This window comes from Schistocerca nitens, chromosome 2 (genome assembly GCF_023898315.1).
Source record: "Schistocerca nitens isolate TAMUIC-IGC-003100 chromosome 2, iqSchNite1.1, whole genome shotgun sequence".
In the NCBI taxonomy this organism is placed as follows: Eukaryota; Metazoa; Arthropoda; class Insecta; order Orthoptera; family Acrididae; genus Schistocerca; species Schistocerca nitens.
Genome location: NC_064615.1, coordinates 478,857,116 through 478,879,666, shown reverse-complemented (window position 1 = coordinate 478,879,666; position 22,551 = coordinate 478,857,116). Strand labels below are relative to the sequence as shown.

General features: G+C 39.8%; 1 protein-coding gene across 3 annotated transcripts in view; it reads right to left on the bottom strand.

The window, feature by feature from the left end:
• Positions 1 to 22,088, bottom strand: part of LOC126236395 (arrestin domain-containing protein 3-like) — a 136,813-nt gene extending 114,725 nt beyond the window's left edge. Inside the window, exon 1 of one of the 3 annotated variants that reach the window (XM_049945680.1) lies at positions 21,638 to 22,088. In XM_049945680.1, the coding sequence (XP_049801637.1) occupies positions 21,638 to 21,749 (112 nt within the window). In that variant the 5' untranslated portion in view covers positions 21,750 to 22,088. Of the gene's footprint in view, positions 1 to 14,485; positions 14,520 to 21,637 lie in introns of those variants that run through there. The other 2 variants (XM_049945682.1, XM_049945681.1) reach the window with 2 other exon arrangements.
• Between the last annotated feature and the right edge of the window lie 463 nt (positions 22,089 to 22,551).

Below are 22,551 nucleotides of genomic sequence, written 5' to 3'. Positions count from 1 at the left end.
CTGCGTTCAGTTTGTTTCTATTTGTTAAGTTCAACCAGCAGTATTTTTCCTGCCTTGTGGCCGCTAACCACTAACGCCCCAGTTACCTGCCCTGGGGGTTAGTACATGTAACGGCAGTGTACGTTTCCTCACCTTGCCGCTGCTGTCTGGTGAGGCGTGTAGTTTTGACAGCTTTCTTGATTGTAGGTTGGTTGACAATTCTTCTACTCTTGTGATAGTGATTCCTTTCTCATTCCAGGCACTCTAAGCACAGTATTCTGTGGGCGGAGTACAGACTGCCGGTTCTGGCTTTGGCATATTTTTACATCTTTGCATTTGGTTTATTGGACGTCAGGTAGCCTCAACTAGATTATCATTAGTCATTTGTTCGACTGCCACTAGCCTGAGTTACCACCCTGTGAAGTGAATGCAATTCTTGGCTGCCTATCTAATTGCTCGCGAAAGTGCTTTTTGCAGGACCTACTCAGAGGTCGATTCCTGGTGCACTGTCTGTGACTGGCCCTTGTTTTTTATTATTGTATTTGCTCTTTTATTGTATATTTCTAACTTTTTACATAATTGCCATTCTTGGCATTACATCAGGTTTAAATGATTGTGCTACCAAGTTTACCATCATTTTGTCTCACCTGTTTGGTGATCAGTTGCTTGTCCTTTTAAATTAACCTTTGCTGTTGTGTTTGCTGCTTTACTGTAGGTTTTTTTTTTTTTTTTAATTTTTTATGTAATTGCCATTCTTGGCGTTACAGCAAGTTTAAATGGTTGTGCTACCAAGTTTACCATCACTTGGTCTCACCCGTTTGGTGATCAGTTGCCTGTCTTTTTAAATTAACCTTTCTATTGCATTGCTGTTTTACAGTATGTTTGTTAATTTTTTTTTACAATTGCCATTCTTGGCGTTAAAGCCTTCAGCCATGACTGTGGTTACGTGCCTTAAAATTCTAATTGGGATCAAATTGGCTTGTTTTTAAATCATTATTTGCTGTGTCTGTATTTTATGCTCATTTGGTAAATCATAATGCACTGAAATCACTACAGATGTTTATTCTTTCATTAATAATGTGCGATATCTTTATTTATTGCTGGAATAACCATTTTAAAATAAATGTGTGTAATTGCAAAAGGGAACCAACAGTAACTAATTACAGCCCCATCCACAATCATAACTGAATCGTGCCTTCCTTGACTACCAGGTTTCAATGTCATTTCCTGGGATCCCTATCTATTCTGGAAAGCAGCATAAAATTATTTCTTTGTCCTGCCTTTGCAAGAGGAGACAATCTTTGATATCCTGCACCACCCTAACTGTTGTGTATCCATCTGAACAATAGCAAGAAATGCACTTTGGGAATCGCAACATGGGAGGAATTTCTTGACACAATGTCATTTCATCTGATGTAACGTCCTAAGGGTAGGAAGCAATTCCATGCTGTAAACTGAAAACTTCTCTGGGAGTTTTGTCCTGAGGACATATTCAGTGCACACAGCTGAGCAGCCGATAAAGTCTCCCAATTCCGATCCACCAGCATAAACACTAACAAAATCTGGGTAGAACTTAAAATCTTGTAAAATTTGGTTTTAAACAAATAATCTAGGGTACAGATCTTCCTGTAACCCCTTCCAGTATAAAATTGATGTGAGTCTTTTTAGTAACAATGGGGATTCCCTACTCCAACTTTTGGCTTTAGACCTTAACTCCATTCAACTGTAATAATTTTACCCTTCACATGGATCCCAAATGGCCTCATTACCCTTGAACGATAGTTGAATCGACATTCCAGTGGTGACCAGACAACAGATCAATGATGGTGATTTTGGAACATCTGGGGCCTGTTTGGTATAACAAGAGGAGATGATGTCCAATGAGCAGTGGACACTCACAACCTCTGCACACAAGATAAAAACTAGACTTGGATAATAAGCTCATGCTGACTTCCTAGTACCCTCAAGATGTACCACATCAAACATATAAAGGTATGAAGATCTTACTGATCCATAAATCTGGTATATGTATTCAAGCCAGGATTGCACAAAGTCTTTATAAAATTGGAGCAGACATGCCCTGTTCTGCTCCCCAAGACCTATGACTGACACATTTGAAAATGTTTAAAGCCTTGAGACATCCAAATTTCAGGTCTTTAAGGTGTGGCAGCCATGTTAATCTTTCACCAAAAGTGAGATCCACATATATAATCTTTCCCTTAAAACCAAGAATGGTACCCCAAAGTTTTAAAACAGGTAAATTAAAGAGAGACGAGGAGTGATTAGAATCAACACAGTTTTCTACATAGAGAATATGAAACTTGTGGAGTTCACCAATTCCTCCAACTGCCTAATCACAAAATGAAACTGATGAATCGCTGGTGCTATTTTGGAAGACATAGAAGATGGAGGAGTCATCCACAAATAAGGAGCTCTGTATGAGACACCTTATCATCGTCATAATATTGTTTATTATGATATCAAATGCCATTGCACTTAAAACACTCCCTTGAGGGATGCCATTCTCCTGCTTAGACAATTCTGAAAGGACATTTCCTACCCTGAGTCCAAAAACCTTTCTGATATTAAGGACTGTAAGTAGTATTTAGGCTTTCCCCAAACCAAAGCATACACTGACAAGGTGTTGCTCATGTAGAAAAAAGTTTAGTTGCTGCTTTTAGCATGGTCAAGTTATCAAGTGATACCTCCTGAACCTACAATGGGAGCAATTTAATAGTGACCTGGTTTCGAGGATGTACACTAAACACCATTTGACCACATGCTCCAGTGTCTTTCCTACATAGCTAGTGATATTAACACTATGATAATTACTATGATCAGCACAGTCCTTCCCTGGTTTTAAAACTGAGATTAAAATAGCTTCTTTACATGCTATGGGAAATGTCCTTGTCAGCCAGATTTCATTAAAAAGATGAAGGAGAATTTCACCTTCTTCGACCGCTAGTTCAACTGCAAGTAGCTCTACATTATCAGGTCATGACCGTGCACAGTATCATGATCCACTGACTGTGCAGAATCCTGTTACTGTAGAGATAAAGGTCGGTTGTATTTTTCCATGTCGGTGTAACAAAACTTCCAGCCAACTCTTTCCTGTGTCACCTGACCGTGACAGAATGTTGGATCTTGGCTCTAATTGCCTTTAATGGTTCAAATGGCTCTGAGCACTATGTGACTTAACATCTGAGGTCATCAGTCCCCAAGACTTAGTACTACTTAAACCAAACTAACCTAAGGACATCACACACATCCGTGTCTGAGGCAGGATTCGAAACTGCAACCATAGCAGCAGCGCGGTTTCGAACTGAAGCATCTAGAACCGCTCCCTTTAATGTTTTAAAAAGTTCAGCTCTTGTCTGGGTGATGTCTCTTGGTGTTAGGAGACATCCCTGCTATTATAAAACTGCTATTTGGAGTCATGAGTCCCATAAGGAAATCCCATGGATTCCCACACTTTACTTTGATCTACTGATGGAGTTCAGGAACTCTTGTCACAACTTCTTCTTACCAACTCTTCCTAATTATTCTCCTCTCTTTACCCTCACCATCAAAACGTTTGCAAGATTCTCATCTGTGGGGCACTGTTTGAATCTTTTAATAGCCACTGACCTGCCCCTGCTTGTGGAACTACACTCGTCACTCCACCAAGGGTTGGGCTACCTCCTAGGTGTTGCTGATGACTTGGGGATGGATGCATCAATGGCTTGACAGATCACATACATAATGTGACCCGCTCAGACCTGGACACATTCACACCGTTTGTAATCAGAAAATTGACTGTAAAGTGTCCAGTTAACCTTCTCAAGATCGACCTCAGAGCGCTTTTTTTTCAGCTCCGTATATCAAATGAACATAGATGTAAGGACAGTGGCGTAGCTAGGTAGTTTGGCATGCTAAAATGCCGTGTTTTAACTTATCACATGACCCCCAGACCCAGAAAAAAAAACATGTACCCATAAGTTTTTTTGGGGAAGCAATTTTTTGACAGGAGTGGTTAAGCAAGCCAACTATAATGTCAACTATTTTCTGTAATCAGTGTCTACAAACGAAAACAAATAATAATATGCATTTTTATAAATAAATTTCGATTATCGCTGAAGCAGTACCGGTATCAATTACCAAAGAGCTTCTCAAGTTCTGGATGATATTAAAATGTAGCTTGAAATCTCTTTCTTCTAACTTTTTCTGCTGTATATTTTGAAATTGCGTCCTCCACATCGATACCTTAAGATATACAACAGGGTGTCCGAAAAGTCTTTCTCTGATTACATAAATTGATAACTGAGGCTAGAAGTAAGATACAAATATGAAACTAGTGTCTAATTGTTTACAAACTATCAAAGGTTTTTTCACACATCAGTAAACTTCCACATGAGCACCCTAGGTAGCACATACCACATCTAGGCGATATTCAATTTCCGTCCACACATTAGCCAACATCACTGGGGGGATCGATTCAACGATTGTGGTTATCCGTTGCCGCAGGGTTTCAAGATCTGGTACACGTGTTCGGTAGACCTCGTCCTTGACATAACCCCACAAAAAGAAGTCTAACGGGGTTATGTCAGGAGAGCGTGGAGGCCAAACCATTGGCCCATCACGACCAATCCGTCGCCCAGGAAAGGTCATATCGAGATAGGCACAGACGTCCAAACCCCAATGAGGCGGTGCACCATCTTGCTGAAACAAGGCACCGGGGTGATACTGAAGCAGCTGAGGAACAGCATACAGTTACAACATGTCCAGATACACTGCAGTTGTGATGGTAGCGTCAGCGAAGAAGAATGGCCTGATAATTCGATCGTGCAATAGCGCGCACCAAAAATTCACCTTTGGACTGCCTCTGGTGCACTCCATTACCTCGCCAGGGGGTTGTGAACCCCAAATGCGCACATTATGGCGATTCACTACTCCACTGACAAGAAAGGTCGCTTCGTCGGAAAAGGCAATTCGTCTGAGATAACCATCATCATCCTCAATACGTGATAGCATTTCGACCGCAAAGTCATATCGACGTGTACTGTCATTGGGCAGCAATGGAAGTGGAATTTTACTGATGTGTGAAAAAAACTTTGATAGTTTGTAAACAATTAGACACCAGTTTCATATTTGTATCTTACTTCTAGCCCGAGTTATCAATTTATGTAATCAGGGAAAGCCTTTTCGGACACCCTGTATTTTCCGTTGACAAAATTTCCAACTTAGATAGTTGTGCTAGACTCCTAGTGCACCTACGACGATTCTTAATTAATTTGAGCTCTGAAAAATTGCTCTCACAAGATGCCAACGAAACTCAAAAAGTCAGACGCCAAAATGATGTTGGGAACATATTCAGAAAATCAATATTCAACCACGAACTGAAAGAATCTTAAAGCTGTCCAGAAGGGAGGCTCTTTTTTTTTGGAATTTAGGCGACTTGCGGAAGTCTTCTGCGTAGAATTTCTTCACGAATATCATCTTCTGAAACCTAACAATAACTGCCAAATAAAATTTTTACAGTCGTGGGAAGTTCCGTTTCTGAGATTTTAATCACACTGCAGGACTCTAAAACGGCAAAACGATCTGGCGTACGTCCCATGGTTTCACAACTATCGATTTCTTGTACAAACTTGTGGATGCACTCCAACATTGACGTTCTCAGTTCCTGGTGCAAAGTCACCGTCTCATTTGCAGTCCTCTTTTCAGGATGGTGAGAAGTTATATTGCTTTAGTAGTTCCAAGGCGTTGTAACTTGCGAAGAGCTATGAAAACTGTCCGATTGTCCCGCTACTTACTATAATTGTCAGAATACCGGTAGAGTAGTTATGCCGAAGAAGCGGTAGCTTCGTGTATTAGTCGTATTGTTGCGACTGAGTTGCAAAACGTAATGCCAAAATGTGCCTGCAAATTCGGTGACATTTACTGTATGGAGCGGAATTTCATCAAGAACGGTCGGTTTGATTACGAAGCAGTGTGTTCGGTATGTAACTGTTTTATTTGCGCCTGTCACGGTGGGCATTATGGCAGTGTCGATCACTACAAGTTAAAGAAACATGTTAACAGAACGAGCTGTAGTAAAACTCAAGATTATTTTGTAAAACCTCGAACAAGCAAACAAGTGAAGACACAAAAGTTCGAGCAGCCGAGCTTATACTACCTATCTTACTGTAAAGCATCATCAAACCTTCAGATCTAGTGATTGTACTAATAAGCTTAATAGCGGTACGGTTGACGATTCTCACATTTCAAAAAAGTTTAGTTTAGCAAGAGCTAAAGTATCAGCCTTAGTAAAAGGAGTTATTGCTCCTTAAAGCAAAGCTTTGATAATACCAAAAAGTCTTTCTATGGGATACCCGTTGATGTCATTAATTATAAAGCTGCTAAAACATTTCTCGTTGGGCAGTTTTTCGATATTAATGAAGGAATTCAGACTAAACTTTTATAGGTGAGTTCCCTCTTAACGATACGTGACGAAATTTCAAAATTCTGTATGGATACTGTTGAAATGTTTGAGCTCGATAAAAACAAATGCGTGGCATTTTGTGCAGATAATCTGAATTTACAATTTGGTGGTTTAAAAATTCAAGGCAAATATAGGCTAATGCACTTAACGAATTAAATACTATACTGCATGAAAACATTGAAACGATGGGCTGCGTGCAAATGTTTTTCACAACTGAGCGTGGACATTGCTGATGGTTTCTTATCACTGTTAAGGTTTTCTCGTACTTTTTTTACAAACGAAGTTAGGACAGAGTGGTGCAAGGAGTTCTGCGATTATGTAGAGGCTGAATACATGAATGTGATCATAAAGAGAAAATAAACCCTTTGCCACCTTCCTCACGATTAAGTGAAGAAAAATTGATACAAGAGTATAAATATTCGTAAGTAACTCCCTTTACTTACGTACAAATGAATAAATATTTTATTCGAGCTCTTGAAGACTTTGTCTTACGCCAGATCAGCGCGATAACAGATGGATGCCAATATTCACGGCATGTCAGATGCATAATAACGGTAGTCCATCTTGAATCAATAGTACCAATAATGATTCCGATTACGCTATCCAAACATTTAGACAATAAAGAAAATACGTTAATAGAAATTTATTCTCTCTAGTTATTTCTGTCCCATGGAAGTACTTATCTAATTACATTAGATTACAGTTCCAAAATATGTCGTCTAATATTCTTATTCAACCCTTACGTCGTTACTGAACCGCCTGAACAAACATGTACAGTGTTCTCCACTTTATTTGAACCGCGCGACTGCTGCGGTCGCAGGTTCGAATCCTGCCTCGGGCATGGATGTGTGTGATGTCCTTAGGTTAGTTAGGTTTAAGTAGTTCTAAGTTCTAGGGGACTGATGACCACAGATGTTAAGTCCCATAGTGCTCAGAGCCATTTGAACCATTTTTTTTTTCGTACAAAATAGATACGTGTTTCAAACTTTTACTGACCTTCACGGCAGTCACCAGCATTGTGTACAACCCGTTGCCAGCGATGTGGAAGTCGTAGCATACTCTTAGCAGTGCCATTTGTGTTGACAGTTCGAGCGGCGCGGTCTATTGCCCGGCGAATTTGTAGCAGTTCTGAAGCGAATGCCGTGAAGTGTTTCCTTCAGTTTAGAAACCGAGTTGAACTAACGAAGGCTTAAGTCAGGGGAGTGCAGTAGGTGGTATAGCACTTAGCAGCTCCATCAGTCAAACAAATTAGTAACAGCTTGCACTGTACGTTCTTGAGCATTTCCTGCAAAATGATGGTCAGACCCTGCAGAATATGTCATCACTTCTATCTCTATGCTGTTCATTTTTGGAACACAACCTACGACCAGCTTAGACACATACGTGACGACACTTTCTGCAGGACCTGACCATCTATTTGTAGGAAATACTCAAGAACGTACAGTGCAAGCTGTTACTGATTTGTTTAACTGATGAGGCTGCTAAGTGTCATACCACCTACCGCACTCCCCTGACTTAATCCCTCGTGAGATCAACTCGGTTTCTAAACTGAAGGAAACACTTCACGGCATTCGCTTCAGAACTGCTACAAATTCGCCGGGCAATAGACCGCACCGTTCGAACTGTCAACACAACTGGCACTGCGAAGAGTATCCTAAGACTTCCACATCACTGGCAACGGGTTATACACAATACTGGTGACTACCAAGAAGTTCAGTAAATCTTTGTATGAGCTGTAAATAAATAGTTGCCACTATTAAAGTTCCAACCCTCGTAAAAATTGTTACATTACATTTACATTCAATTGATCATGAATACGACATTTCATAATGATGTGACTTGTTTCCTTTTAACATAAGTTTTCTTTACACAACACGATTAATTTTTTTTAGTTATTACTTCATATCTAAAAATTAATGTATTGAGTAGAAGGAGTTGTCATTCAGAAATTCTTTTAATGTGTTTTTAAATTTGGTTGGCTGTCTGTCAGACTTTTAATGCTATTTGGCAAACGACCAAAGATTTTTGTGGCAGCATAATTCACCCCTTTCTGAGCCACAGTCACATTTAACCCAGAATAGTGAAGATCATGCTTTCTTCTAGTGTTGTAGCTATGCACTTCGTTGTTATTTTTTATTTGTGATGGGTTATTAACAACAAATTTCACAAGCAAATATATTTATTGCTAAGGTACTGCGCCTATTCCCAGTTCCATAAATAAAAATCTGCAAGGTGATCTTAATGATGAAGTACCCCAAAATATGATGTCATATGAAAGCAGGGAATGAAAATAGGCATAGTAGGCTAATTTATTGACGTGTTTATAACCAAAATTCGCAATAACCCTAATAGCATAAGTAGCTGAACCTAACAGTTTCAGCAGATCATCGAAGTGTTTCTTCCAATTCAACTTCTCATCAATGTACACATTCAGAAATTTTGAATATTCTACCTTAGCAACAGACTTCTGTTATAGTCTATATTTATCAATGGTGTTATGCCATTTACTGTACAGAATTGTATATACTGTGTTTTCTCCAAATTTAGCCGGAGTCTATTTGCAGAGAACCACTTAATTTGCTGAAAGACATTATTTACAATTCCTAGGCTGATTCTTGTTTGTTGGGTGTGATTACTGTACTTGTGTCATCAGCAAAAAGAACTAGCTTTGCATCTTCATGACTATAGAGTGGCAAGTCATCAATCTATAAAGAACAATAAGGGACCCAGAACTGACCCTGTGGGACACCAGTCTTGATATCTCCACAGTTAGAGGACTCTGCTGATTTTTGCAGACTATCTGTACTGTTAATTTCAACCTTCTGCAGTCTTCCACTTAAATATGAATTAAACCATTTGTGCACTGTCCCAGTCACCACAATACCCATTCATACCACAATTCTTAAGCTTGTCTAGAAGAATTTCATGATTCACACAGTCAAAAGCCGTTGAGGGATCACAAAATATCCCAATGGGCGATATTCTGTTATTCAAAGCATTTAATTTTTATCAGTGAAAGCATATATAGCATTTTCCGTTGAAAAGCCTTTCTGAAAATCAAACTGACATTTGGTAGTACTCCATTTTTACAAAAATGAGAAGCTACTCTTGAGTACATCAATTTTTCAAGAATTTTGGATAAAGCTGTCAGAAATGAGATTGGGCAGTAGTTGTTAGCATCAGCTATTTTAAGCAATGGTTTAACAATGGTTTATTTCAGCTTATCTGGAAAAATGCCCTATTTCACACGTGGCTGAGAATCCTACTTATCTGTGGCAACAAGCTTTTAGTACTCTGTTGGAAATACCATCAATTCCATGTAAGTTTTAATTTTTAAGTGAATTTATTATTCTCGTAATTTCAGTAGGAGAGGTGGGTTAAATTTCAATTTTATCAAATTGCTTAGGTATTGCCTCTTCCATATACTGACTTGCATTTTCTGATGAATAGCTGGATCCCATTCTCTCTTCAACAGTTAAAAAATGATTATTGAAAAGTCTTCTACTTCTGATTTTCAAAAAATGGTTCAAATGGCTCTGAGCACTATGGGACTTAACATATACGGTCATCAGTCCCCGAGAACTAAGAACTACTTAAACCTAACTAACCTAAGGACATCACACAACACCCCGTCATCACGAGGCAGAGAAAATCCCTGACCCCGCCGGGAATCGAACCCGGGAACCCGGGCGCAGGAGGCGAGAACGCTACCGCACAACCACGAGCTGCGGACTTATGATTTTCTGTTAACGAACTTTTCATTGACTTTGATATAAATACAGTCTTCCTGCGCTCTCGGTTGCCCTGTTTCTCATTTAACATCCAAATTGTTTTAATTTTATTATCAGAGATGATAATCTCAGATATAATGCACATACATCTAGACTTTTTAATAACTTTTCTTAATGCAGCTCAGTGGTTTTTATAGTGTTACACTGTTTCTGGATCATTAATCCCTCTAGCTATAAGATACACTTGCCTTTTCTGTTTACAAGACATTTTAACCCTTTAGTAAGTCTTTGTTTTTTAGAGGGTTTCGTGCAATTACGTTTCACCGTTTTCTTAGGGAAACAGTTTTCAAATATACTCACAAAGGTAGCATGAAATTGGTTAAATTTTAAATGAGAATCAGGTTCTCTGTACATCTCATCCCGGTCGAACTGATGGAAGCTTTCCCTAAAGCCGGCCGGTGTGGTCAAGCGGTTCTAGGCGCTTTTCTGGAACCGCGCGACCGCTACGGTCGCAGGTTCGAATCCTGCCTCGGGCATGGATGTCTGTGAAGTCCTTAGGTTAGTTAGGTTTAACTAGTTCTAAGTTCTAGGGGACTGACGACCTCAGATGATACGTCCCATAGTGCTCATAGTCAGTTGAAGCCATATCCTAAAATTTTAAACTGTTAAATCGTTAATTGAATGCACTATTTTGAAGGTCTGTTTTGCATTACTGTATGGAGCTATGTCATATACTGTAACTAACTGCAACATGATCAGACAGACCATTATGAACAGGAAAGGTTTTTATTTGATTAAATGTATCTTGGTCTATAGAAACATTATCTATCAGTGCACCGTTCTGGTATGAGCACCGCACCCAAGAAAGTGCTGTCGCAGTTTCATGTTATAACAAAAGGAAGAGCTGTGTCTTTGTTCTAAACATATAAGAAGGACTATAAAATCTGTTTTTGAAGGAAACTATAAATTAATATAGTTATGTTAGTACATATATTCAGTTACATATTTTGCGTAACGGTGCTTTTTTAAGTCCAGGAGGCTCTAAACCGGTTATTTCCTCCTTTCAAAATCTTTTTTCTTTTTTTCAGCACAGTACTTTCCCTATCACAGGATCGGTTTACTACATTTTACAAAATTAAAGCTTAGTCACTGATAAACTGTATTAACAATTCTCCCTGTGCATTGACATCCTTGTCTTAAATACTGTGTGAGAGTAATTTTTGTTTACACGCTGTTTCAGCGTGGATGCAGAAGTATTAGGCCCAGTCCATAAGCTCCCCAGTTGCACGCCCACTGCCACAAGTGTCAGGAATGAAATGAAAAAAATATATATATTTTTCCAACTCATACTTTAGAACCCAGAAAGATGTGTCACCCCCATAGAGCATTTGGTCAGCTAGTATTGAGTGCGGACCATACGCACTCCCCCCGCCCCCAACTCTCCCTGTCCCTCGTTAGTACCATTAAGGTCGTGATGCACCTCCCACTCAGCAGCCTGAAAGATCAGGAGCAGGACGAGAGGTATACGCCTGTAGACGGCCCTGTAACAGTGCTGAAATGAGTGGCTTGCCCCATGTTTCCAGAACAATATTCTAAATTTGTGTGAGATATTCAGTTACTCGACCACCATGGCAAGAGGTGTTGGAACTCCACAGTGCACTGTGCGCATAGAAATCTCGTACGAGGAGAAAAGTACAGGGCAGTTTACCAATAAACTGCTTGAGGATTTCACCACCAGCAGCCTCATGGGTCGTCAAGTACGCAGTGCACACCATGACATTAGCATGTGCGTTTATCACAAGAGCCACTGTTTGTAACGTTGTGGTAAAGGGCACAGGCGATGAGCTGAACGTGTCAAACATCACTACCCCATCTTTCATCCTGTTACTTTCACCCTGTTACCAGTGAGGTCACCTTTCCTATTAAGTTACATCCTATAAGAACAGCTGCATCAGTATTTTTAAAAAGGAATGTGTTGAAGACACACGCAGAAAGGTCTGCCCTGTACAAGAAGTCTCAATTCCTACACGTGCATCCTGTATCCACTCAAATTTCAGTGATGTATAGAAGCCATTTTAGCTTTAAATTTACACCTATCTTTGTGGTTGTATGCTGAGGCACTGATAGAGCAGGCAGAAGAATGGAGGGGCTGTTTGGATCTGGTGACAAGGCACCTTAATTCATGATGTCCTCATCTGTCAGACAGACAGTATTACACCTGATGGGCCCCGGGACACCTTTTGACCCGAATGTCATGCAGCTGTAATTGCCTCTTTTCTGGTGGGGAAAGGGTGAGTTGAGAGACACTTTGTTTTTGGGTTGCCTTCTCTTTACACAATGTGAAAGTTTTGCTCTTCTCTTGTGTTGTGATTACCGGATTATCTGCATCTTTACCCTGATTGCTCTTGCATACACAGTTACAGGTAGAGATGGTGGTGGATGCTTCTGTTCGGCTGCAGTGACAGGCGGCAAAGACTGGAGTTTGTTCAACTGTTGTGGTAGCTATGCTGAGATGAAGAGGCCTGATGATGATAGACTAGCATACAGAACTGAATCAAACTAGTCTTCAGACTGAAAACGACAACAGTAACACTATGACCTATGAAGAAAACCGACAACGCGGTCCCTTGACTTCCGGTAGCGTGTTTGTGCACGGCAATGTTCGTGCACACACTGTTCCCTTAGTTCAAATGTGACGTTTTTAGCTGCCCTACTGCTTTTTCGCCTTTTCATGCACATGTAAAAATGGCTTGGTTCCCAGAGCCCTCCGACGATGAAGTTCAAGTTCGTGGGCTGGCCGCACACGTGGCAAAATTTTATGCTGACGATATTTTTCAGCTCGTTAAAAATATAATAAATTCTTACATCTGAACACTGATTTAAGGAAGTAATCCATAGGTATAGTCTTTAAGATTTATCTAATAAATTTCCTTCAGTTATTTTTCCATTTTCTTTAGAGCCAACTGGAGATTAATTTCCGGATAACTCTCTGATGAACAATCGTTAGTAATAATTATGAGAACGGGAACTACCGACTGACTTAAAGACCCTGTTTTAAGAGATAGATTAAAGTAAATGCTTAGGAACGAGAAACAACAAAAATCTTTTTAATCCGTATACAACTTTAAATATAAGGGTGTGCAGCATTATTTTAAATATCCTGTTGAAAACTTTAACAAAACATGCCACGTATGATTCTGATGCGTCCACAAGAATAATTGCTTTCATATAAAGTCGCGCAGGAAACAAAAAACTGAAATAACATAAATGGACAGAAAACTGAATAAGGCCCTACTTGAAATTTTAGAGTGTTATAGGCAAGAGAAAACTTTTTTCCCTGTAAATGTAACTGCAGTAAGTCTACGCCCTAAGAAATTTTCTGATGCGTCAAAACACAAACTGTCTGTACAAAACTAACAAACTCTGAGGTTGTTTCGGATGCTAGCGTAGCATCATACTGACCAGTATTTCACAAATGCTGTTTTTTCCACAAATATAGTTAGTTTATTAGAGAGACTCGGTTATTTCCCAGTAACTAGAATTCAGGTAAATTAGTGTGTAAACTATTGGGTTAGTAGCGTTTTCCCATAAGTTTAATAAACACACATAACAGAGATTTTAGTCAATAATATATTCTCTTTCACTATTTACAACAGTCTGGAATAACTTTTAGATTCCGCGACGTAGAAATCACGTGGTTTTGAGGTGAAGAACTCGTCGGGCCATGACCAGAGCGCGTTTTCATCCGGAAAGGAAGTTCCTTGAAGCTTGTTCGGTAGAAAGCGGAAAAGGTAAAAATCTCAGAGCGCAAGATCATGTGAATACGGTGGTTGCGGAATGACTTCCCAACTTGTATAGCGTTCGTGTTTGTCTAGCAGAATGCGGGCGCCCGTCATCGTGACGTAGCATCATCACTACATCAGTGTTGCCAATTCTAAAAAACCCGAGTCGCTAGATTCAATATCAAAAGTCGCTAAAACTGATTTTACTAGGGATGTACTGAAAATTTCGTCCTGTGAATGGTGCAATAAGCCATTGGGGGAGGGTGGGGGTGGGTGTGGGGGAGGGGGGTAATAAAATACTAATAAAAATTGTCTCATATACGTAATTGCTATATTATCTTCATTAAATGACGCATCGCTTGCAACAATATACATATAAAATACGCTAACGTTTAATTAAACATGTTATCATAATTGATGCAACACATAAATTGTTGCTTCAATCACAGTAGTCAAATATACTAGAAAAATGCAACTATATTTGTAACAAAAGAAAGCAAGAACTCAAATTAGGTTACAAAATATATACATACCGGAATGTGAGCTATTCATCGTCGTCACTCAGAAGATCGAATAACTCTTCTGTTTCATGCTCTGACAGTACTGTAGTTGATGTAGAGGGTTGAACGTCGCTCAAAAGATGATGTTGCAGTTCGACTAGTTTTGTAGCAAAAGAGTCATTTTTTTTCGTTCCAATAAGCTCCAATACATCTGACGGTATGTCAAAAAATGCACAATCTTTGTTTTGTTTCTTCAGCTGGTCTCTCAATATGATGAAAGCATTAATTGTCTTTAACGATAATCTGTTACGTTGTTTAGTTTTTATAATGTTCATAGAACTGAATATTGTTTCCATTTCTACATTTGAATGCGGTAGGCATAGAACAGTCATTGCTAGCTGTGAAATCAAAGAAAAAGGATTCTCCCCTGCGGCATTTTTATACCGCAAAACCTGACTCCAAAATCGAACAGTGTTAGTAGTGTTATTCCACCTAATGAAGTTGATATTATGCCATTCTTGCAGCATACTGTCTATGAAATCGCCACTAACTGGCTCTGAGCACTATGGGACTTAACATCTATGGTCGTCAGTCCCCTAGAACCTAGAACTACTTAAACCAAACTAACCTAAGGACATCACACAACACCCAGTCATCACGAGGCAGAGAAAATCACTGCCCAGCCGGGAATCGAACCCAGGAACCCGGGCGCGGGGAGCGAGAACGCTACCACACGACCACGAGCTGCGGACAAAATCGCCACTAAAACCCAATTCTTTGGCTGCATCCGCTACAGCATTATTTTTCTTCACTTTTAGTGTTTCTTCAACATTCAGCACTGACATTTTTTTCAGGATCGTAACGTTACTCGACATTCTTTGTTGAATTTCTTTTATGAGTTTCAGACTAAACTGAATGCATCTCTTCTTCAAATAAACTTTATGTTCTTCAGACAAACTTGACTCAGACAATTTCTGTTCAAACATAATGCCAAGGTTCGGATTTGCGTACATACATTCACTTGGAACTGGTGATGTCAACAAATCAACAGCTGGAAAAACTATGTTTTGTCCGAGTGACTGCATGAGAAATACAAGTGTATCTAGTAGTTTAGTGGGGTCATTGTCTTCTTCTTCAAAAGATTTTATTACTATTTGTACGTCTTTTAAAGCATGTTTAAGGTAAAACATGTAAAGGTGATTTGAGTCGTCACAATACATCTTGTACAAAAGATCGGCAGTATAACAATTGTCTTGAACCATGGCAAGTGAAAAATGTAGCTTTAGTTTTTCCCACTGCTGCAGAATTTTTCGTATTGCTGGTTCAATTGAAAGCCAACGTGTTGCACAGACCTTAAAAAATTTTAGTGGCTGTTTTCCACAATTTATTTTCTCATAAACCTTTTTATATTCCGCTTGTCTTTTGGGTGAAATGGAGAACCAATTGTAGGTTTCCCGTACAAGAAACTCTATGTTTCTAGGTATGGTATTCACTGAGGCGTGCGAAACTGCAAGCTGAAGAGAGTGACAAATGCAATGGATCAATACCAAATGCTTCAAACCATATTCTCTCTTGAGTTGTTCGAAAATCCCATTGTTTATTCCAACCATTGCAGAAGCATTATCTGTGCCAATTCCTACCATATTAGCGACTGGAAGTTTGAGATCTTTCAAAGAATTCACAAGAACAGCAGCCAGATTACTTGCATCTGCAGTTCCTACTACAGCGAGTTTGAGAAATTCTGATCAAATGGTTTGGTTGTTTACACTATAGTACCGTATAACGATACCTAGCATTTTAGATATGTATACATCTGTGGATTCATCTATTAGTACACTGTGTTTTTGGTTACCTATATTTTCAGCCAATGATTGTGTAAAATATGGAGCCAAAACTTTAGTTATAATGTTAGTGCACTTTGTACGATGTAATTGCATGTTTTTAGCGCCCTCATCACCGGAAAACACCTTCTTGCACAGTATTCCTAAATGATCTACAGCTAAAACAGAACAATGTTCAGCAATAAATAAAGAAAGGGCACCTTCCGCTCTGCTTGCTATTCTAACTGTAGTTTTCGAAACAATTTTCACAGGTAAGGTGGTTTGTGTTTTTTTTAAAATAAATTTTTTGTTTATGCTTAATAGTTTTCGAATGCTTTCTAATATCACACAATTTAGCATAAAACTCTGTTGCACATACTTGACATCTTGCCTTCGATAAGTCTCCAGCGACTGGTTTCAGCCACCCATTGAATTCAGGTTCTGCTTCCCACGCATCCCGATATTTTTGAGCGTACTGCTTCTTCTTCTGCGGTAAATCCATTATGTAAGCCACCACAACATAAGTTTCACCAATTTATAATCACTGAAAATACATTAAAACTCAGGCGAACTAGAGGTCATGAAAGAATCTACTCACTCGGTAACTCGATATCAGTCCTATTGTTCATTGTTTAAAACGTAATGTCTGAGATACCCCCACCGAATTGTTCTTGTGTTACCACTGTGCATGTGGTAATCATTTGACTGCGAGTTAACATTTCGAAAAATTAGAGGTTGCTGGACAGAAATGTATTTTATTATACTTAATATTACATATGTTTTTTTGTCAATTCGAAAAATAAAGGAACTTCAAAAGTTGAAGAATTATAGAGCGTTACGCTATCGACGATAACAGGCTAGCGGGTAATGAATAATGAATTGTTCTATAGTCAAGGTTTTCTTACTCTGTAGGCAATTCCCACATTCAGAAAATGCTGAACAATGCTACATGATCTGCTAAGAACTTAATTTAACTTAGTAAATCTAGAACAAAGTCAGTGTAGTACCCATTCTATAGTTAAAATCTTAGTTTTGTTAATGAAATTGCTGGCCCAAAATAATTTTGATTTGTACTCCAAAAGTCGCCAGATAAGTCGCTAAATAATTTTTGTCGCTAAAAAGTTTTTTTTGTCGCTAAGACGAAGGCAAATGTCGCCATTCCTAGCGACAAAGTCGCTAAATTGGCAACACTGCACGCAGTCTCCCTGGTTGTTGTTCTAGGACTGCGTATGCAAGACGTCTCATTGTTGACAATAAATTTCAGCAGTCATGGCCACACCTTGGGGAAGCAATTCGTAATACACCACATCGCCGCTGCTCCTCTAGATGCATGATATTATCTTTTGCTGAGGTGCACAGATCTATACAGGGTGGTCCATTGATGGTGACCGGGCCAAATATCTCACGAAATAAGCATAAAACGAAAAAACTACAAACAACGAAACTCGTCTAGCTTGAAGGGGAAAACCAGATGGCGCTATGGTTGGCCCGCTAGATGGCACTGCCGTAGGTCAAACGGATATCAACTGCGTTGTTTTTAAAATAGGAACCCCAATTTTTTATTATATATTCGTGTAGTACGTAAATAAATATGAATGTTTTTAGTTGGACCACTTTTTTCGCTTTGTGATAGATGGCGCTGTAATAGTCACAAACGTATAAGTACGTGGTATCACGTAACATTCCACTAGTGCGGACGGTATTTGCTTCGTGATACATTACCCGAGTTAAAATGGATCGTTTACCAATTGCGGAAAAGGTCGATATCGTGTTGATGTATGGCTATTGTGATCAAAATGCCCAACGGGTATGAGCTATCTATGCTGCTCGGTATCCTGGATGACATCATCCAAGGGTCCGGACCGTTCGCCGGATAGTTAGGTTATTTAAGGAAACAGGAAGTGTTCAGCCACATGTGAAACAACCACGACCTGCAACAAATGGTGATGTCCAAGTAGGTGTTTTAGCTGCTGTCGCGGCTAATCCGGACAGCAATAGCAGACAAATTGCGCGAGAATCGGGAATCTCAAAAACGTCGGTGTTGAGAATGCTACGTCAACATCGATTGCACCCATACCATATTTCTATGCACCAGGAATTGCATGGCGACGACTTTGAACGTCGTGTACAGTTCTGCCACTGGGCACAAGAGAGATTACGGGACGATGACAGATTTTTTGCACGCGTTCTATTTAGGGACGAAGCGTCATTCACCAACAGCGGTAATGTAAACCGGCATAATATGCACTATTGGGCAACGGAAAATCCACGATGGCTGCGACAAGTGGAACATCAGCGACCTTGGCGGGTTAATGTATGGTGCGGCATTATGCAAGGAAGGTTAATTGGCCCCAATTTTATCGAGGGAAATCTCTATGGTGCAATGTATGCTGATTTCCTACGTAAAGTTCTACCGATGTTACTACAAGATGTTTCACTGCATGACAGAATGGCGATGTACTTCCATCATGGTGGATGTCCGGCACATAGCTCGCGTGCGGTTGAAGCGGTATCGAATAGCATATTTCATGACAGGTGGATTGGTCGTCGATGCATCATACCATGGCCCGCACGTTCACCGGATCTGACGTCCACGAATTTCTTTCTGTAGGGAAAGTTGAAAGATATTTGCATCGTGATCCACCGACAACGCCTGACAACATGCGTCAGCGCATTGTCAATGCATGTGCGAACATTACGGAAGGCGAACTACTCGCTGTTGAGAGGAATGTCGTTACACGCATTGCCAAAAGCATTGAGGTTGACTGACATAATTTTGAGCATTTATTGCATTAATGTGGTATTTACAGGTAATGACGCTGTAAGAGCATGCGTTCTCAGAAATGATAAGTTCACAAAGGTACATGTATCACATTGGAACAACCGAAATAAAATGTTCAAACGTACCTACGTTCTGTATTTTAATTTAAAAAACTTACCTGTAACCAACTTTTCGTCTAAAATTGTGAACCATATGTTTGTGACTATTACAGCGCCATGTATCACAATGCGAAAAAAATGGTCCAACTAAAACATTCATATTTCTTTACGTACTGCACGAATCTGTAATAAGAAATGGGGGTTCCTATTTAAAAAAACGCAGTTGATATCCGTTTGACCTATGGCAGCACCATCTAGCGGGTCAACCATAGCGCCATCTGGTTTCCCCCTTCAAGCTAGACGAGTTTCGTTCTTTGTAGTTTTTTTTTTTTTTTCGTTTGACGCTTATTTCGTGGGATATTTGGCCCGGTCACGATCAATGGACCACCCTGATACGAATAGTTCCTGCTTAGTTTGGGCACAACCATTCCTTTCTTTTTCATATGTTAGCGTATAGACACATTTTCTCGTCACCAATAACAAGACAAGTTAGGAATGGCCGGTATTGTTGACGAGCTAATTGATGACGTGCAAGCAGAGATATGGTCACTCGCTGATTTCTGTGATTTTGGCTCTTAGCACGCAGTACCCACACACCAATCTTTGAACCTTCCCCATTGCATGCAAATGTCGCACGACGATGGAATGATCATAGTTCATCATATTTGCCAGCTCTCGAGTGCAATGCCGTGGATCATTGTGGATTAATGCGTTTAGAGATGTTTATCAAACCCTGAAGGTCTTCTAGAACGTACAGATTCACTAATGTCAAAATAACCCTCATTAAAACGAATAAAAGATTTTATATAAATATTTCGGAAATGTTCCGATCTTTCCATTTGTCACTCCATTTTCTACAGTCCACAGCTCTGCCTACTATCTCCAAATGATAAAATGACAATATGTAAACTCAAATAGCGACAATGAACTACAAATAAAAAAATTACAACAGATAAGTAAACCCATAGCAGCCTCAATACCAACTTGCAAAACAAAAAAGCCACGAACTTTTACACCCACATAATAATTACAATATATGCCTATATGCACATTGAGGAAGACATCTTTACGACTACAGAGGCGTTTTGTTTGCAAATTTCTTTCCATTGGTGAGCGTGTTGCAACACGTTCGATTTTCGTCTGGAGCTCAATTTCTCTTTTTTGTGTCACTAAAATTGCTCCAGGGTCATGTAAGATGGTGAACTAATGATTTTTGGATATTACCTCCCATATTCTCTCGGGGTGATTGACTAATGGTATGCTTCTGACTGTTCTGCCGAGTTGCTTTCATCGTATGCATAAAATTTCAACGAACTACCTAGCTGCATCCTTAAGGTGTTAGGAGTTTTGCTCTTACTACACCACCACAATATTATTGCACTTGGCTTCCCGTGACCGTTATCGGAAACATGCGATAACGTTACAATAAAAGTACAGTGGTGAGTAAGCAAAACGTATCGCACTATGAATGCTTTCAGGACTCTTGTGCGTATAGCATCAAGTGGTTCATCGTGTCCTCGTGAAATACCACGACACAAACCCACGATAAGTCGACCGAAGTGCCCCCGCTCCCAGGAGCAATATACTGTGGTCGACTAATATGTATACTCGTTGCCTTAACTCCAACCAGGCAGCGAGTACACGTAACAGCAGAACTCACAGCTCTTGAAGGTCATAGCTGGGTCGGTCGTTGAAATATTGTACGCAAAATGGAAAACAACAACTCGGCAAAACACCCTGAATTATACTATTGGTTTTTGGGTGGTTTTCTTATGTGCTAGATTGAAACTGCGTTCTACCAGTTATTTTTTAAAGAACATAAAGGAAGTCCGAGAAAAAGATATGAACTTTTAGGAAGCATGAAAGAGGTTTTCCAGATCTCTTTTGATCTCCTTTCAAACGCTCATTTTATTTCTGCAAAAGAAAGGAAAACCAGCATTCACGGTATAGCAACATGAAAAAAATTCTACCAATACGGATTTCTTGAAGTCTACTACTATTTTATACATCGTAATATGTTACATTACTCGCAGCAAAGCAATGACAAAGCACTCGCATAGATAAGCTTAAACCACAGTAATAACAGTCGCCCTTATTATGCTGATGTACAGGCGTTAACGAAAGGCTCAACCGATAGTAAAACCCGTTACTTTCAGGCAATACACAGCGTTATAGGCAGTCACCTGTTGAACAAGCTGAGAAAAGCACGAGCGGTTTACCATGGAAAATGTTGCATTAAGTTAGGCATCTGTTAAAACACATGCAAAATTGTTATTTGGTTTTTAGTTGTTAGTAGCTTGACGTTTAGTTTTTATAATTCATGGCAGTTTTCTGTCCGGTTAAATCTTTCCTGCTACCAGTATCAGTATCATGTGGACTTTGTGGAAACTAACCTCTAAGAACTGAAAGAAATATAGGTAACAATGAACAAGCCAGCATCGCAAACACGTTCATGTCTGAGACAACTGTCCGTTATTATACTTACAGCGGATTTTTTCCTCGTCGTCTACTTTGACGATTACTTTTCCCGTTACAGTATCGCCTCCGTAATACGTCGCTATAGGATTGTCGAGGTATATACGAATTTGCCGGACCATTCTCTGCCGCTGCCACAACGTTTAATTCGAACAATTGGAGCGGAAGTGGAAAAATGCAAGAGGGCAGAGACACCCAAAAGCAGCGAAACTGAATGACCAGAGCAATTTCTCGCTGTCCGATGTTAGTTGCGTGAGACTGCAGGGCGATTCAGATGTGACACAGTATTCAGTGAAACGCCACGTTTTGGGGTTTTTCGCCGAAACGATCTACACTGTACTCTAAACGGCAATATTCGCACCAACTGTGAACGGTGCCTATCATCATCGGCGCTTTACGTGTTACTAAACCGAGTTCCGTCTGCCTGACGCCTGCCAGGATAAGAATGTTTCGGCGTGTCGATGAAGGACGCTGGCGTCACGTGACTGCCTCGTCTTGCGCAGTTCGGCTTGTTTTGTTTTGCCCGATCCAGCAGCGCCACAGGCGCGGACGTAGCAGAGCCACAGGATATCGAAGTAACGAGTAGCTACTTACGGAGAGCATCCAAAAAGACTTCCCGCCTCATCAGTATCCAAAACGTAATAATAAATCATTCGCATTAAATAGCGTCTTACCTATGTCACTGTAACGTAAGCTGAGTCATTAAAAAAAAAACAATGTTGGAAATCAAACGACAAACAGAGAGAATATTCATTTTTATTTTGTTAACCCATTTATAAGATCTGCTTGCAGTGACCTGACTTATTTTTGCTTAGTCTTGTATTTTATAAGAGAAACGTATACAAACCTTCACCGATTTTATTTATCTTTCGCACTATTATAGTACCGTACACACATACATCGAGGTGAACATCTACATCTATA